The sequence below is a fragment of the Phyllostomus hastatus genome, unplaced genomic scaffold, assembly GCF_019186645.2.
Source record: "Phyllostomus hastatus isolate PE091 unplaced genomic scaffold, TTU_PhHast_1.1 phas_contig_98, whole genome shotgun sequence".
Lineage (NCBI taxonomy): Eukaryota > Metazoa > Chordata > Mammalia > Chiroptera > Phyllostomidae > Phyllostomus > Phyllostomus hastatus.
The window spans coordinates 2,890,858-2,908,243 of NW_025333999.1; the positions used below are offsets into that span (position 1 = coordinate 2,890,858).

Sequence of the window (17,386 nt, forward strand, 5' to 3'; positions counted from 1 at the left end):
GGTGAAGAAGGTGCTGAAAAAGAACTGGACAGAGGACCGGAAGAGCAAGAAAGCAGGGTAGCTTTGGGACGTGGTGACGGGCTCTCCCCAGGGTGTGGGGCATGAAGCAGGCGTGCGAAATGGAAATGACTGGACACCATCCAGACAGACATCTCCTACTTTAATACTCCTGGGACAAACTGAGTCTCATGGTGATAAGAAGTTTCCTTTTTAAATAAAACATGTTGAAATCTAAATTTTAAGAAAGTAAATGAAGAAAATTATAGAAGTGGAGGAGAGTGAAGAAGGCATACAGGGTGCACACGACTCAAGTCATGGAAACTTGGTCCTGAAGGCAGTGGAGACCCCTCTCAGGCTATTGTTAGTCTGGGGGGACAGTAGGTTGGGTGAGGCTAAGATCAGGGATGAAGGAGGCAGCAATCAGAGGGTCCTGCGAAGTTGACTGTGTCCCCCCTCTCAAAACTGGTGGCCCCCATTGAACACACAGGGACAGTAACATCCTTACTAGAGCCCCCAGGCCCCTGTGGCCTGACAAGGGCCTTCTTTTCAGCTGTACCTTCCTGCTATCTCAGACACCCAGACATGGACCTTCCTCAGGGCTTGTCCCCTGCTCCTCTCCAGATTCCACAGGGCCTGCTGCCATGTTTTTCTCAAGTCTTTGCTGAAATGCTTGCTTCTCAGTGAGGCCTCTCCTGATCTATTTGAAATCTGCGCACCACCCCCACCCCCCACCGCTGCCAGCACTGTCCCTTCCCCACCATAGGTTTCTTCACAGCACCTAAAACCATTAGACATTCTACATTATGTACTGATGTTTGCATATGTGTCACATCTGTCTGCTAAAATAGCAGCTCTAGTAGGTAGAGCTTTGTGTCTTACTTGTTTTGACTATCCCCCGGGCTTAATCCACTTTTGATACATAAAGGATGTTCATCAAAGAGCTGTTGAGTCCATGGATGAGAAACTGGTGGAGGTGGAGAAAGGAAGATGGGCCTGAGTGAGGAGAGAGAGCCTACCTATATAGCTGCTGGGGAACAGGACAGGTTTCTGATGCCTGCCCATAGCTTGGTCTCTGGACTCCTGACGTGGGGACACCTGTTGCCAGCTGCCTGTCCTCTTTGCCTCCCAGGTGCACAAGGAGTACAGCAAGTGCCTGCGACACTCCTATTGCTGCATCCGCTCTCCGCCTGGGGGCACTCATGGCTCACTCAAGACCTCAGCCATGCGGAGCAACACCCGCTACTACACAGGGACCCAGGTATCTGAGGTGGGGCCAGCCACCAGGCAGGGCTTCCTGGGGCTGAGTGTTGGATCCAAAGCCCCAGAGGCAGGGCAGTGCTTGGGGGCATGTCCCTAGTGGTGCTCATCAAGCAAGTGGTCTCAGGAAGATCCTGGAGGGTGAGCAGCTTGAGGATCCCCTTATGTCTGGCTGTGTCCCCAGAGCCGAATCCGGAGGATGTGGAATGATACCGTAAGGAAACAGACAGAATCCTCCTTCATGGCTGGTGACATCAACAGTACCCCCACACTAAATCGAGGTGAGACAGCATCCCTTGCCCCTGGCTCCAGTCCCCTGAGATTCCTGGCCTATGGCTCTAGGATGCCTTTTGACCTCTAACCTCCTGGGCAGGTACCATGGGGAACCACCTGCTGACCAACCCTGTGCTGCAGCCCCGTGGGGGAACCAGCCCCTACAACACCCTCATTGCTGAGTCAGTGGGCTTCAACCCCTCCTCACCCCCTGTCTTCAACTCCCCAGGTGAGACTATTGTGGTGCTGGGAGAGGGTGACAGCCCAGGTCAGGGAGCTTGGGGGTCTGCGTCTGGAGGGGTCTTCACTTGGGATGTCTTCATGCCTCTTGAACTGGAACCTAGACTCAGCATTCCAAGCCCACTCACCTTCTTTTTTTTTCCCTCCTGCCTGGCACCTACAGGGAGCTACCGGGAACCCAGTAAGTGTGACTTTCCTGGTACCATTTCCAAGGCTGGGAGGGGAACAAGACAGTGGCTCCCTCAGATGGCCTTACTTACTTAGGGAGGAGAACTCCAGGTGCTTCCTCTGTCCCCAACACACACACATGCAATCTCTGGCTTGGTGGCTGGTGTTGCATTTGGACCTCAAGCGGGGAAAGAAGGTGATGAGGATCAAAGCACTGGAAATGGACCCAGTCACCCAGGTGTTCTCACACTGCTAAGATGCTGAGCCCGAAGCTGGAAGGGGACCCTGGGAAAACTGGTCTCCTCTCTCCCTTCCACCAACCTGCATGGTGGGTGTCCACTGCCAGTGAGGAAGAGAGAATGAAAGACCCCAGTCCCCAGGGGCAGGGGTAAACCCCCAGTCCATGTGGCCTGTATCCTTGCTGTCTGGCCCTCCTTGTAAGCAGCCCCCTTCTGCTGCAGAGCACCCCTTGGGAGGCCGGGAAGCCTGTGGCATGGACACGCTACCCCTCAACGGCAACTTCAACAACAGTTACTCCTTGCGAAGTGGGGATTTTCCTCCAGGGGATGGAGCACCAGAGCCACCCCGAGGCCGGAACCTGGCAGATGCTGCTGCCTTTGAGAAGATGATCATCTCGGAGCTGGTGCACAACAACCTGCGGGGCAGCAGCAGCGGGGCCAAGGGCCCTCCACCACCTGAACCCCCTGTGCCACCTGTGCCAGGGGGTGGCAGTGAGGAAGAGGCGGGTGGGCCCGGGGGTGCTGACCGGGCGGAGATTGAACTTCTCTACAAGGCCCTGGAGGAGCCTCTGCTGCTGCCCCGGGCCCAGTCGGTGCTGTACCAGAGTGATCTGGACGAGTCAGAGAGCTGCACGGCGGAGGACGGGGCCACCAGCCGGCCCCTGTCCTCCCCTCCTGGCCGGGACTCCCTCTATGCCAGTGGGGCCAACCTGCGGGACTCGCCCTCCTACCCGGACAGCAGCCCCGAGGGACCCAGCGAGGCCCTGCCCCCACCCCCGCCCGCACCCCCAGTTCCCCCTGAAATCTACTACACCTCGCGCCCACCGGCCCTGGTGGCTCGAAACCCCCTGCAGGGCTACTACCAGGTGCGGCGGCCCAGCCATGAAGGCTATTTGGCAGCCCCAGGCCTCGAGGGGCCGGGGCCTGATGGGGATGGGCAGATGCAGCTGGTTACCAGCCTCTGAGGGACCTCATGGACCATGGGCTGGTGGCCCAGGCCAGGGAGGGAACCCTGGGAAGGGCTCTGGTGGGAGAGGGAGACTGAAGGAGGCAGTGGCTGGTGGGCCACCCTCCAGGCGTCCCTTGTCCAAGGTCCCTGCAGGCCACTTGGGGGCTCTGCTGTGGGGACCTGAGGTGCAGGGTTCATAGACAGGGTTTCCCACCAGCCACATGCACCAGCTTGATTTGGGGGAAGTGCCATGAGGAGGAGTCAGGAGGTCCCCAGGGGAGTAAGGGAGGAGAAATTGGAAGGGTGCAGCCCACTCTTGACTTCCCCCTCCCCTCAACTCTTCCTTCTGCTGGAGGGAAATGAAGGATTGGTATCCCTGGGCCAAAGGCTCTGCTGGCTGGAACCTGTCAGTTGCTCCTCTTTCTGTAGCCAGAAATGCTGGGCTACACCAGGAGGGAGCAGTGAGGGGCAGAAGGACAGAAGGACAGGTTCCTCCTGCACTACAGTTCCCTGGCTCCCTGGAGACTGGGGCCTCTGTCCAAGGATAAAAGCCCCAGAGCCAGTGGAATGGGCATTTGTGGCTGGTGGTTTAAAGGTTGAATTTTCTCTGAAGCTCCTTCCCTCTGCTCTTAGTCCCTGCCTCCCCAGCAAGCCTGCCCCCTCAGCCCTCCTTAAGTACACCCAATGACCCCCTTCCTTGGGGTGACTCCTGATGAAGCACAACTCCCCAAAGGGCCCCCAGCCCACAGGGGTGGCCATATTTGGGCAGTTCCAGTCCTGTGGGCTCAGCTATCTGGGGAGCAGATTTTGGGTCTGGATCTCCCTGGGGAGTGGGTCCTGGGCTTGGATCTTTCCCTAGGGGGCCCTTGTTCTCTCCCTCTCTCTTCCTCCTTTATTGCTGTAAATATTTCAACGAAATGGAAAAGACAAAAAAAAAAGAAAAGAAAGAAAATCTCATCACTTGAAGCCACCAGGAGCCTGTGGCCCAGCCAGCCCAGGCTTCCTCCGAAGCAGAGTGCCGCCTCTGGATCCTGGCAGCCAGGACTTCTCTGTATATGTGTGCATCCCCAGCCAGGTGGGCGGGCCGTCAGAGCAGCTTTTCACAGTCCAGAGACAAAAAAATCTAGAAGCAACAGCAAAACAAAGAACCCGTTTCCTTCCTGGCACCCGTTTCTGTCATCTCCTTCCCTGCTCCGCCTGCCCCTGGCATCAGTCAGCCTTCCTGGGGTGTGTACCTCACTGCCTGCCCCAGGATTGGGGGCCTGTCTCCCCCTTTCCTCCCCACTGGCCTGGGGGAGGCACCCCTCACACCCAAAGATGCTTTTGCCAAGATGGCTGCACTGTCCTTTTGAGTTCCTGCCTCTTGTCTTTTGCTTCTGGAATTCAGCTGGGGATGAGGAGTTGATTTCTTTCCTAGAAAGGTTCATGGGGGAAGGAAGATGAGGGCAGCAGGGTTTGATGTGACTGAGGAGGGCTGGGAGTGATAAAATAGTCGTCTTTGGGGGTGGGAGGGCACAAAGGTGAGAGATCACCTTCCCTACCCTACACCCTCCTGCAGAGGAGGCAAAGCCAGACACTAGGGCCTGGAGTCAGGATACCCATGTTCTGGAGGCTCAAGCCCAAACCTGTGGACTCTAAAAGTGTCAGGCTTAACATGTCTCCTGAGTACCTCTTCTAGCCCCATCCTCTCTAGCCTGTCACCCTGGCCCTCCCAGAGGCCCCCCAACTCTGGGGAGTAACATAGTCCCATTTCCATACTAACCCAGCTCCATAATTGCCATTTCCCCAGGGGTGGCCCTCACCTCTGCTCTGACCCCTTGTCTCTTGTCCCTCTTTTCTCACAAGTGCCATGAGTTTTCAAACATCTTTGGGTCTCAGCCTGCTGCTGCCATGAACTTATTTGGGTTAAGGGGGAGGGGTTCTAGGGAGGAACTAGGGAAAAGGGACAGGTAGGTGGCTGGAGGGGCCCTTTTTGCTGCTAGAAAGCCCCTCCCTTCGGGGGAGCTGGGGCTGGCTTGTCCCCATCAGGGGAGAAGGGGTCAGACCAAAGATGGTGGTTTGTCCTGTATAGGGGGACAGGAGTGGGGAGAAGGCAGTGTTGGGTTCCATCTCTGGCTTTTTCTGGTAGGGAGGCTTTTACTAGAAGAGCATGAGTGAGTCAGGACCCAGAAGAGAAGTAAGGGTGGGGACTAGCTTGCCCAGGTGACTCTGTGAGGAGGGTGGGAGCCAGCTCCATGGCCTGCTTTGGCTTTAGGGGGCCAGGAGTTTGCTCCACTGTGGGAGGGGCAGCTGGAGATCTGAGATGCTGGTGGGAAACAAGGGTAGATGGAGGAGTTGGCCTGACCCAGGCACCAGCCCAGCTAGAGACAGAGGCTGCCTCTTACACCAGCAAGAGGGCTGGAGGAGTTGGCAGGGTGTGAGAGCTTCCAGGGGGACTGGAGGCATGCAAGGAGCCCCTCATCCTCTTCCCTTGCCCAGCCCTCTTTTTATCTCCAGACCGACAATCAAAGGGAGAGAGAGGGTGCAGTGGGTCCCTTGGTTCCCATTTCAGCCAGAATCACCAAGGTGAATTCCTAGGTTTCAAAGCTATGTGGCAGGGCCCCCTGGTGGGGCTGAACACCACTGCAGTCCAGTGCAAAGCCACCAAGGAGAGCCCAGGTGTTCGTCCCCCCGACCCCAACCAGACCTGGTGCCTTGACGCCCCCAACCCCAGCTGGGACGGTATAGAGAAGGAAGGGTCTTGGTTTCCTCTCCTATTCCCTTCCTTGGGCTCCTGAATTTATTTGCTTCTAAGTTTTGTTATTTTTATCTGGGTTTTTTTGGTTTGTTTGTTTATTTGTTTTTCTCTTGGTTTCCCTTGCCTTCCTTTCTCTGTGTCTCTTCCACCTCTTTCCCAGTTTTTTCCTCACTGTCTCTGTGTTCCTCTTCTCTCATCCTCAATTTCTCTTTGTCCATTCAGGCCTCCCACCCTCCATGCCCCCAGTCCCTCCTTGGTCTCCTTTTCGATATGCCAAACCAATTTTGGGTCGAGTGCATTTAACGAGAACAAAACAAAAGGCTCATAACAACAAGAACGTTTCAGAAAAAAAGTTTTAAAAAATTGTTGAGTCAAAAAAAAACAATAAAGAAATTAAGATTTCTTGGAATGATGAATGGTGTGACTCTTTGCGGGGGGCGGGGGGGATGGTGGCGGTGAGAAACAGGTGAGTGGACCTGCACAGAGCGTCTGCATGAGGCTTTGACACTGGGAGGAGAATGCACTGCAACACTTGGAATCTACAGCAGAAGGCTGGAGTCAAAATTGCCCAGAACTTGATAGGATCCTGGGCCCGGGCAGCAATTCAGGTGTAGTTTTTCTTTGAATCCTCATAAACACTGTAGGGTGGGTGAAGGTTATTAGAACTCCACTTTCAAAACAGGGAAACAGGCTTTCGGAACCTGGATGTATACACCAAGGCTCTCTGGGCCTGGTAACTGTGCCATGTGTCTTTCGAAGCCCTTCCTGGCCCAACATGTGCCCACAGGCTGTATTAGAGCAAGCATGGGAATTTTACACTGCCTATCTGATTCCTAGACTCCCACACACTATTGGAATATGCTTTTTTGAAAGTGACAACATAATGGGGTTGCATAATAAATTTCACATCCTCAAAAAGAACTGCCAGCACTCAGAAACGACTGGTCAAACAGTGAAAGCATCTATCTCTTCATGCCCCTCTGCCTGCCACACCTGCATCCAGGATACCACATTCCCATTTCTCCTCCCACCTCTCCAGCCACTCCTTCCCAGTCCTAGTGGCTGGTTCCTTCTCATCTCTGGACCTCTTAACGTTGACAAGACCAGGAGCTCAGCCTTGGACCTTTTCCCTACCTACCCTGGGAAAGGTTGGTCCATCTCATGGTTTTAAATGCTATCTATATACTGATGAGACCTGAGCATAGAGTTGCAGTCTAAACTTTACCTTGAGCTCCAGATTTACATTCATCCAGCATCCCTCTCCACATCTACCCCTGGGTGTCTGGCAGGATCTCAAACCTAATCTGTCTTAAACCCAGTTCCTGACTACCACTCCCCAGCTCCTCCCAAACGCTTTGCCACCTCAAATAATGGCCAAATCCATCACAAGACTCAAACTAAAATCCTTGGAGCTTCTCTTGAACTCATCTCCTTGTCTCATACTATACATCTGACAGTAAATGCAATGACAGCTCTAATGTTAAAGTGTCCAGTATTAACTAGTTCTTGCCATTTTGGTTCAAGCCAACCCTGTGTCTCATCAGGAGCACTGCAATGGTCCCCTTACTAGCTCTCTTATTCCTCTTCAGGCTTTTCTCAACACAGAAACCAGAGTGATCTCAGTAAGCATATTTTGTCCTTCCTCTGTTCAAAATTACCTAATGGCTTTCTCTCTTGCCCAGATGAAAGGACAAGGTCAGCACAATAGCTGACAAGGCCCTACAGCATCAGATATCATCCCCATGGCTCCCCTCCTCCTTCCTTCCACGCCAGCCACACTGGGATCCTCATCTGCAAGCACACAGACACCCTCCTGCCTGCCTCAGGGCCTTTGCATCATGCAAATCAGAGCTTCCCAGCAGGCTACTCCATTTAAACTGCTAGTGGTCATTCCAGAACTTCCTAACCCTGTTCTTCCTTTGTTTGTTTCTCATAGTATTCCCATCCCACAAACTAAGTATCTTTTTTGCTTGTTTATTGTCTGCCTCCCCAACGAGAAAGTAATATAGGATGGTGTTTTCACTTCTGTTCCTCCGAGTGAGTCTGAGATGAAAGCTAAGACTGATGGGAGTTGTTACTCTGCTGCTCCATTTGTTAGCCTCAATTCCCACACATCTCTCACTGTGTGATGCTAAGTTTTTAATTCAGCATGGCCCTGAAACCTAACTTCAATATTTTAGCTGGTGTCCAACCCAAGAAAAAGCAAAATATGTTCCTGTGCTGAAAAAGGAACTGATTCTACTGGACTTAACTGAGATGACCTGTGAACCAGTTCAGTAGTTAAACTTAATTATATATGATTTTGACATCATGGTCTGATTTTGAAATACAATCCTGGCCTAAGATGAGATTCCACAACATGGCCTGTTCTTCTCTCTTTATGTCCTTTACTCTCCCCAGCTCTACATACATCCTTCCCCACTAAACACACTGTAGAAATCTGCTGGGCCAGACAACCAATGACCCTCAGGCAGTTATTAGTGGTACCAATTTGCACATATGCAGGAATAACATTTATATTGAGATTTGTCATTTCAAAGCTCTTTTCTACATTTCATCTCATTTAATTGTCACAAGGTATATATTATTATCCCTATTTATCAGATGAGAAAACTGAGGTAAGAGTGATCAAATAAGATTACTAAACAAGTTCACAGTGCCTACATTCTGTAGATGCTTTACATATGCTATCCAGTTTAAGCCTTTCAATGACCCAGTGGGGTAGGTGTTACTTAGTCCCATTTACAGCTGCAGAAACTGAAGCCCAGAAGGGTTTAGAGAACATCTCCACATGGTTAGAGAATATATCCACACTCACTCAGCTAATAAGAAAGAGCTGGACTAGGCCTCTATCTTGGTCTTCTAATCCCAGGGCTACTTCTGGGACTGTTTGCACCCAGTCACAGTTGTCTACTCCCCTTCACTGTCCTACTTGGCATACAGTAAAGGAGACTGACAACCTGGCACCTCAAAGTCAGAGGAAATGCCCACTGACTGCACCACACCCTGATCGTCCCTATGTAGCTAGTATTAGGACAGTCTAGAGTGGACCCATATGGGAGTCAAGCCAGAGGGAAGTCCTTAATTCAGAGCAATAGAAGAGCCTCTTCAGATCCCCAAAGGGCTGAAAACACTGGGGACCTCTGCCCTTGAGAAAACTGACTCTCCCACGAACTCTTGGGAAGGCCTGGGGGATCTGGGCTGAGGCTAATCCTCCAACCCCTCATTTCAAGGTTAATCTGCTCCACTTTTACCCTTTCAAACACTGCAGTCATGGAAATCAGCAGTGATGACAGGTCCCTGCTGGCTTCTCCCTTCCCATTTATATCAATCACTTTTCACTTGACCCAGATTCTCCTTGACCAAAACCGTTGCAACTGCGACTCTTTTCAATCTGTTCTGTCCCACTGTCTTCCATCACCCTCTGTCTCTGTCCAAGTAATCTCAGCTTCTCACAACTGAAGTCCTCAATTTAAGTCAACCAGTTCTCTCCTGGGAATTGATCCTATAAAAAGAACTGCACATGGCCATAAAGACTCAGTGGCAGACCCTGACTGTAGCTCAGTGGGTTGAATATCATCCTGCAAACCTAAAATCTGCCAGTTCAATTCCCAGTCAGGGCACTAGTTGGGGGTGAGAGAGAGGCAAAAAGCAAATCAATGTTTCTCACATATTGATGTTTTTCTCCCTCTCTTTCTCTCTCCCTTCCCCTCTCTCTAAAAGTAAATAAATAAAACCTAAAAGAAAAAAAGACTCAGTGGAAAGATTTAATGTAGATAGGCTTCTAAGAGTAAAATATAAGGAATAATTTAAAATTTCAGCTTAAAAAAGTTACATAAATTGTGTACATCAATACAAACAGAATACCATGCAACAATTAAAAATGATGATGTAGAATAACATTAAATGATGTGGAAATATATTAGTAGTACTAAGTGTAAAAAGCTGGATATAAGACTGCCCTAGTTTTTAAAATAATATTTATGCAAAAAGTGTGTATACATATATAAAATTGTGTATGTATGCATGTATATGTATGTGTGCATAGTATATACACCAAAATATTAATAGCTTATCAGTAGTGGGTAATTTTTACTTTCTTGAAATTTGTTGTTTTTGTATGAAACATATATTACTTTGTCATAGGAAAAAGTATTTGTGTGTCCTACTTTCTGTGGAAGAACAAAGACCAAGAATAACCAATAACTAGAAGAAAAGAACACGGTGAGGACTAACCCTGCCAAGATTAGTTACAGTGTGATAATATTTAAGATGATGTGGTATTGGCACAGAAAGAGACAGACAGGCTAATGAAAAGACCTGTAACTAGACGGAGACCTGTGACTAGATGGAAACCTGCTCTAGACACAAATTATAAGTCTCTAGGGAAAGAACAGATTAATCCAGAGGATCTCAAATGTTGTAGTATTGGGATCCCTTTATCCTCTTAAAAATTAACAAGGATGAGGGGATGACCAGGTGGAGGACAGAAAATTTCAGGGTAGTTAAAAAAAAAAACCACAACTCTGTATGAGACTATATACATGTCATACATTTGTCCAAACCCACAGAACGTACAACACAAGAGGAAACCCTAATGTAAACTATGGACCTCATGCTCTGAGAATGATGTATTCACGTAGTTTCATCAATTATAACAAATTCACTACCCTCGTGGGGATTTAATGGTGGTGGAGCCCTGACTGGTGTGGCTCAGTTGGTTGGGCTTCCTCCCACAAAGTAAAAGGTCAGGCTGGGTTGCAGGTTTGGTCCCAAGTCGTAAACAAGGCAACTGATTGATGTTTCCCTTTCACATAGCTGTTTCTCTCTCTCTGTTTCTCCCCGCTTGCCCTCTCTAAAAATAAAGAAAATCTGTTTTAAAAACGGTGGGGAAGGCTATGCATGGTGGGGACAGGGAGTATATGGGAAATCTCTGTACCATACTCTCAATTTTGCTGTAAACCTAAAGCTGCTCTAAAAAAAAATTAAGTTTTTTTTTAAAAAACTACTGAGGAATCTAAAGAGCTATTGTTTATATATATGCATAGGGATTATATTTATTTATATTGACTAATTTGGAAATTAAAACTGACCAAAAAAATTTTAAATACTTAACTAACTTAAATCAGTAAATAAATCCATTAGATGTTAACATAAATAACCTATGTTATGAAAAATATTTTTTAAAAAAGCAGTGAAAGGAATGGCATTGTTTTATGTTTTTGTAACACTCCTACTAGCTTAATGAAAGAAGTCAGCTGCATTCATTCTCATACAGGCTTCTGCAATCAATCTGTTGCAATATGCTGTTTTGAAGTATATGAAGAAAATCCCTCACACAGATAAGTAGTCATAAAAGTGAGGAGTGTTACAGCCTTTTCAGTTAATTGGGAATATTCTACTCTTTTACTACACCAAAACTCAACATGTGATGGTGTATTTTTACAGAGTGGAATATGAAACTGTATCAATGAACTTTTTTACTGTGTTATATTGAAACCTATTGTCTATCCTACAGTTTTAATTGATCTTTTCCTTATGCATGACTTTGTAACAGCATGCATTGGTCTTTTGGAAAATACTAATCTACTGAGTTATTACATTTCACTATACAATATTTTTAAAGTCATTGTTTGTTAATATCACCACTGATCTCATCAAAAAGCTTTTAAATATTTAAAAGTTGCCAGATTCATGGTGGTGAATAAGTTTCCCAAATGTCTAAGTTTTGCTTGAAAGCTCAAATTTTATCATTGGCAACAACCATCAGTTGTCATCACAATGACTAGCTTACTTCAATTAGGAGAAAATATCTGGCAAATATCCTAATCTGAGTAACCACAGGCTGTCATTCTTTCTAGTAAAAATGGTGTTCCATGAAAAAAGTCACCAGTTTTACCTCAACTCAAACAATTGTACAAGTATATTACCTAAACTGCCATCATTCTTCAGCATGCAGTAGAAGTGCTCTATGCAAACTTCCCATTTCACCACAGAGAATATTAAAAGGACCTGCTGCAGGGCTAAGCTTTAACACAATTACTAATTTTCACTGCTTCTTCAAAGACATTCTTAAGTGAAAGTATTTTGTTTAACATTGAGTGTGTAGTGGTGAGGAATACAATAACTACTGCTACCTTTTGGTGCACTGCATTGATTCCTGCTAAGGTACCAGCAGTTTTACCCACCATTGCTTTATACCAATAATTCACATGACAACACAGCACAAATGAGAAAGGCAAATAACTCCTTAAAATTATAAGAAAAATAGTTTATCTCTTGGATCCCCTAAAAGGATCTTGAGAATCCCCAGAAGATCACATTTTGAGAACCACTGGACTACTCAATAAACAGAACTAGGACAACTGGTTATCCATGTGAAAAAATAAACAAAAATAAAGTGTTTGCTTTGGCTGGTGTGGCTCAGTGGATCAAGCGCTGGCCTACAAAGCGAAAGGCTGCCAGTTCAGTTCCTGGTCAGGATACATGCCTGGGTTGCAGGCCAGGTCCCCAGTTGGGGGTGTGTAAGAAGCAAGCAACCAATCAACATTTCTCTCCTTTTCTTTCTCCCTCTCTTTCCCTCTCTCTAAAAGTAAATATATAAGCCCTGGCTGCTGTAGCTCAGTGGATTGAGCACTGGCCTGTGAACCAAAGGATCACAAGTTCTGTTCCCAGTCAGGGTACATGCCTGCGTTGTGGGCCAGGTCTCCACTTGGGGCCATGTGAGAGGCAACCACACATTGATGTTTTTCTCCCTCTCTTTCTCCGTTCCTTTTCCTCTCTCTAAAAATAAATAAGTAAAATCTTTCAAAAATAAATAAACAAATAAAATATTTTTGAAAAATAAAGTCCAGGCAGATTTTTTTTAAAGCTAAAAATGAAAAGTAAAACTTCTAGGAGAAAACAGTAGGATATCTTATTGACCTCAGGGTAAGATTTCTTAAGCAAGGCCAAAAACCTACAAAATATGTATATAGATTGATCATTCTGATGACATTAGAATAGTAATAGTAATAAATTCTGAATATCAAAAGTCACTATAAAAATGAAAAGGCAAATCTCAGATGTGAGAAGAACTCCTGATCTCAGTAAGATAAAGACAACCCAGCAGGAAAATGGGCAAAGATACAAATAAGCAATTAACAAAAGGCAAAGAATCAATAAACATATTGAAATAGTTCAACCTCACTAATAATCAGGCCAATGCAAACTGAAACCACTAATTCACATCTATCTAAAGGACAAAAATGTAGAAGTGTGATAATACCAAGCATTGATAAGGACACTGAGCAACAGCAGGACTGCTGTTGGGAATCAGAACTGAGATGATCATTTTGAAGAGCAAACTGTCAATGTTTAGTAAAGGTGAATACTCCTATAACCTATTAGCCAGCAATTCAACTCCTAGGTATGTATCCTAGAGAAACTCCTGCCCATATACACAAGGAGGCATACACAATGTATGCTGTAGCAAAGTTTGTAAGAGTAGAAAGCTAGAAGTAACCTAAATATCAATCAAGAGGTGAATGGGTACATAAACGCTGTCCAACAAAACTTCTATGATCTTGGAGTTGTTCTCTATCCATGCTGTCCAATGCAGTAGCCACTAGCCACAGGTAACTATTAAACAATGAAATGTGGCTGGTGTGGCTGGAGAAACAAATTTCCCCATGTGGCTAGTGGCTACATTAGACAGCAGAGCTTTCTAGCAGTAAAAATAAATGAATTAGAGCTATATACATACATGTGTCAACATAGATAAATCTCAAAAGCATTATATTGGACAGAAAAAAAAACAGGTTTCATAAGGTAGGACGGGGACTAGAGTGAAGCAAGTGAGGTGTCTAGGGTGAAAATTTTAGGAGGCACTCACCCTCAGGAATGAGCATGTCATATTTTATCCCCTATGTGAGTTGCCTTACCCTAGATCCAGTCCTATAAAGATATATCACAGTGTGATACTGTGTCAGGGTTCCCCAAGATCATCTCCAGTTCAATGATTCTCTAGGAAGACTCAGAGGATGTAGCATATAGTTGTATGCATGGCTATGATTTCTTACAATGAAAGAATACAAAGTAAAGCCAAGGGAAAAGGTGCATGGGGTGAGGTCTGGAGGAAACCAGATGCAAGCTTCTAAGAGTTCTCTCTTAGTGGAGTCACATGGGAAGCACTTAGTTCCTACAGCAGAGCTGTGACAACTAGTGTGAAATGTTATCTACTAAAGAAGCTCATTAGAGACTCAGTGCTAAGGTATTTACAGGGAGCTGATCAAGTACCAAAATTCCAGACTCTAGAAAGAAAGCAGGTGTTTAACAAACCACACTGTACAAATAGTTTAGGCATCACAAGCCACTCTTATTATTCAGGGACTGGAGGGAACCCTCCTAAAATCTAAGTTCCTAGACACTAGCTAAGGTCCAACCTTGCCAATAAACCTTTCTAAGAATAGCAGTCTCAGGCCTATTAGGTTAATTCTTTTTTTGCACTGATATCATTTTTTTTTATTTTTTTTTTAGATTTTATTTATTTATTCTTAGAGAGGGAAGGGAGGGAGAAAGAGAGGGAGAGAGAGAAACATCAATGTGCGGTTGCTGGGGGTTATGGCCTGCAACCCAGGCATGTGCCCTGACTGGGAATCGAACCTGGGACACTTGGTTCCCAGACCGCGCTCAATCCACTGAGCTACGCCAGCCAGGGTGCACTGATATCATTTATATAAAATTGTAGAACATGATATATACTACATATCATTTAAAGACACATGCATATAGCCCTGGCTGGTGTGACTCAGTGGATTGAGCGCTATCCTGTGAACCAAAGGGTCTCTGGTTCAATTTCCAGTCAGGGCAAATGCCTGGGTTGTGGGCCAAGTTCCCAGCAGGGAGGGGCACGTGAGAGGCAATCACACATTGATGTTTCTCCCCCTCTCTTTCTCCCTCCCTTCCCCTCTCTCTAAAAATAAATAGAAATTTTTTAAAAAGGCACATGCACATAAAGATATACAATATATACAGAAAAATAAACACCAAATCCAGGGTTGTAGTTACACTGGAAGAAAAGGGCAGAGGAGCAGGTTTGAGGCAGGGCCCTTTCAAGTGCATCCCTGATAATTTACTTAAGCTGGGTAATGAGTAGAAGCATATTTTACTTTAGCATTTCTTAACAGTTTTTCAAATGTGTGCCCCTGAAATATTACATAAGAATGGAGACTTATCTGCTTATTACTAAGTACTACTAACAGTTCTTGTTTATTGAGTGTTTTTCACACTCCAGGTATTATGCTAAGCCTGTTATATGGATTTATTCTGTTTTTAAAAATCTACTGAATGCCCTGGCTGGTGTGGCTTAGTGGACTGAGTGCCAGCCAGTGAACTGAAAGGTTGCCAGTTCAATTCCCAGTCAGGGCACATGTCTGGGTTGTTGGCCAGGACTCCTGTTGGGGGCACAGGAGAGGCAACTGATAGATGTTTCTCTCACACATCAATGTTTCTCTCCTTCTCTTTCTCCCCTCCTTCCCCTCTCTCTAAAATTAAATAAATGAATAATTTAAAAAAAAATCTACTGATGACTGTGTGAGGCTCTATGCTAATCTCCAAAATATCTTGAGGTCAGCGTGAGGCAGGTGAGATCTCTGCCCACAACCAACTTTCAATCTATTGAGTGATTATGAATGATAACAAGCACAATTTAAAACTAACAGAAGTACAGATTCTGAGGGCTACTAAGATAATAAAGCAGGCTGATGGGATTAAGGAAGGGCTACTTTAACTAGGGTGGTCCAGGAAGGGTTAAGATGAACATCTGAGTTGAACCATAAACAAGGAGAATGAGACAACCATGTAATCATCTGAAGGAAGCAGATTCCAGACAGAGGGAACAGCAAGTGCAAAGCCCTGCACCAGGAATAAACTTGGAATGTTGAAAGACGGGAAATAAAGCCAGCAGAGTTTGAGAGTGGTGACAACAGGGAGACTGGTAGATGAGGCCTGAGAGGTCAGCTAAGGCCTCCTAAACCACAGTAAAGATCTTAGGTTTCATTTCAAGTATGATAAGCCTTTGAAAGTTTTAAGCAGGGTAATGACATGATCTGGTTTACAATTGAGGATTATTCAGCCAGCTGTCCAGATCCATTTTCATTATTAGCACCACCAGGCTGATGAGCTTTTCAGGGGCTATGAAAAGGCTGGGGCTGGGGATAAGGGAAAAAAAAGTTCCATAATGCAAAAAGGAAACTACAAAGTTGGTATGAATAGATGTTTAATTAAACATCTAGAAAATGTAACATTATAGCAACTTCATTCATCATTAAATTTAGTATTCATAAGTAATCAAATTATATTTGGAAATAATTTGAAAATTAGATTCTCTTGAGTCACAAAAATTTCCACATAGGCCTAATGATTGCCAAGAAATCACAGCCATCACAAATTTCAAAGGCAGGAAAAAAACTTTCCATTTTATTCGGTGCAAAAAAAATTTTTTTTTTTACTTAGTGTGAGATGTACATACAAAAATATACCTAGCATTATGAGGCCTTAAGACTCTAGGGAGGCTACAGAGGTGGCCAGATAAGAAATGCTAATGGCCTGGATCAGTGCTATTCAGACTTATATATTCTGTGAGTGTGAAGAGTGTCCAGTGGAAGACATTTAAACAGACAGATATAAATGATAAGAAGGTACCAGCCATCCCAAGAACTGGGAGGAGATTCTAGGTAGAGGACCTGCGCTGGGAGTGCCATGTCATATTCATATATATATATTTTTTTTAAGATTATATTTATTTATATTTAGAGAAAGGGGAAGGGAGGGAGGGATAAAGAGAGGGAAAGAAACATCAGTGTGTGGTTGCCTCTCACGCACCCCCCAGCCAGGGACCTGACCTGCAACCCAGGCATGTGCCCTGACTGGGAATTGAACTATCAACCCTTTGATTTGCAGACCAGCCCTCAACCCAATGAGCCACACCAGCCAGGGCCCACGTCATTTTTAAGGAACAAAGAGAAGTGAATTTGGTTGGACTGAAGTTGGGGCTTGTGGGCTGTAGGAAACGAAGCAATGTTATGTTGAGTCTTAAAGACAATACAGTAGTGCTCCCTTACCAAAGGAGGATAGTTCCAAGACCCCCAGTGGATGCCTAAAACTATGAATAGTACCCAATCCTATATATACTGTTTTTTCCTATACATATGATGGTCTGTCCAGAATGTATCCAGCCATGTAATGTGAAAAATAGAGACATTTATCAAAAAAGATACAAGAAACATTGTACATAGGACAATGACACCTCTGTCCCCTTCCAAGTAAGCACCTTGGGCTCTCACACAGTTCTCCCATCATCTCTTCCACTGTTCAAAACACTCTGCAAAATCCTTTGTTGGAATCACCACCAGCTGCCCTGTCATGTTTTCCTGAATCTCGTCGATGGTCTGAAATCTCTTCTCTTTCAAAGGTGATTTTAGTTATGGGAAAAGTCAGAAGCTGCAGGGTGCCAAGTCTGGGCTATAGGGGGACTGAGTCACC

General features: G+C 45.8%; 1 protein-coding gene across 2 annotated transcripts in view; it reads left to right on the forward strand.

The window, feature by feature from the left end:
* Nucleotides 1-6,279, forward strand: part of ADGRL1 (adhesion G protein-coupled receptor L1) — a 44,519-nt gene extending 38,240 nt beyond the window's left edge. For both annotated transcript variants that reach the window (XM_045852811.1, XM_045852812.1), the window contains 5 exons: nucleotides 1,130-1,258; nucleotides 1,442-1,538; nucleotides 1,631-1,759; nucleotides 1,934-1,951; nucleotides 2,400-6,279. In XM_045852811.1, the coding sequence (XP_045708767.1) occupies nucleotides 1,130-1,258; nucleotides 1,442-1,538; nucleotides 1,631-1,759; nucleotides 1,934-1,951; nucleotides 2,400-3,142 (1,116 nt within the window). In that variant the 3' untranslated portion in view covers nucleotides 3,143-6,279. The remainder of the gene's footprint in view (nucleotides 1-1,129; nucleotides 1,259-1,441; nucleotides 1,539-1,630; nucleotides 1,760-1,933; nucleotides 1,952-2,399) is intronic.
* Nucleotides 6,280-17,386: the final 11,107 nt, after the last annotated feature.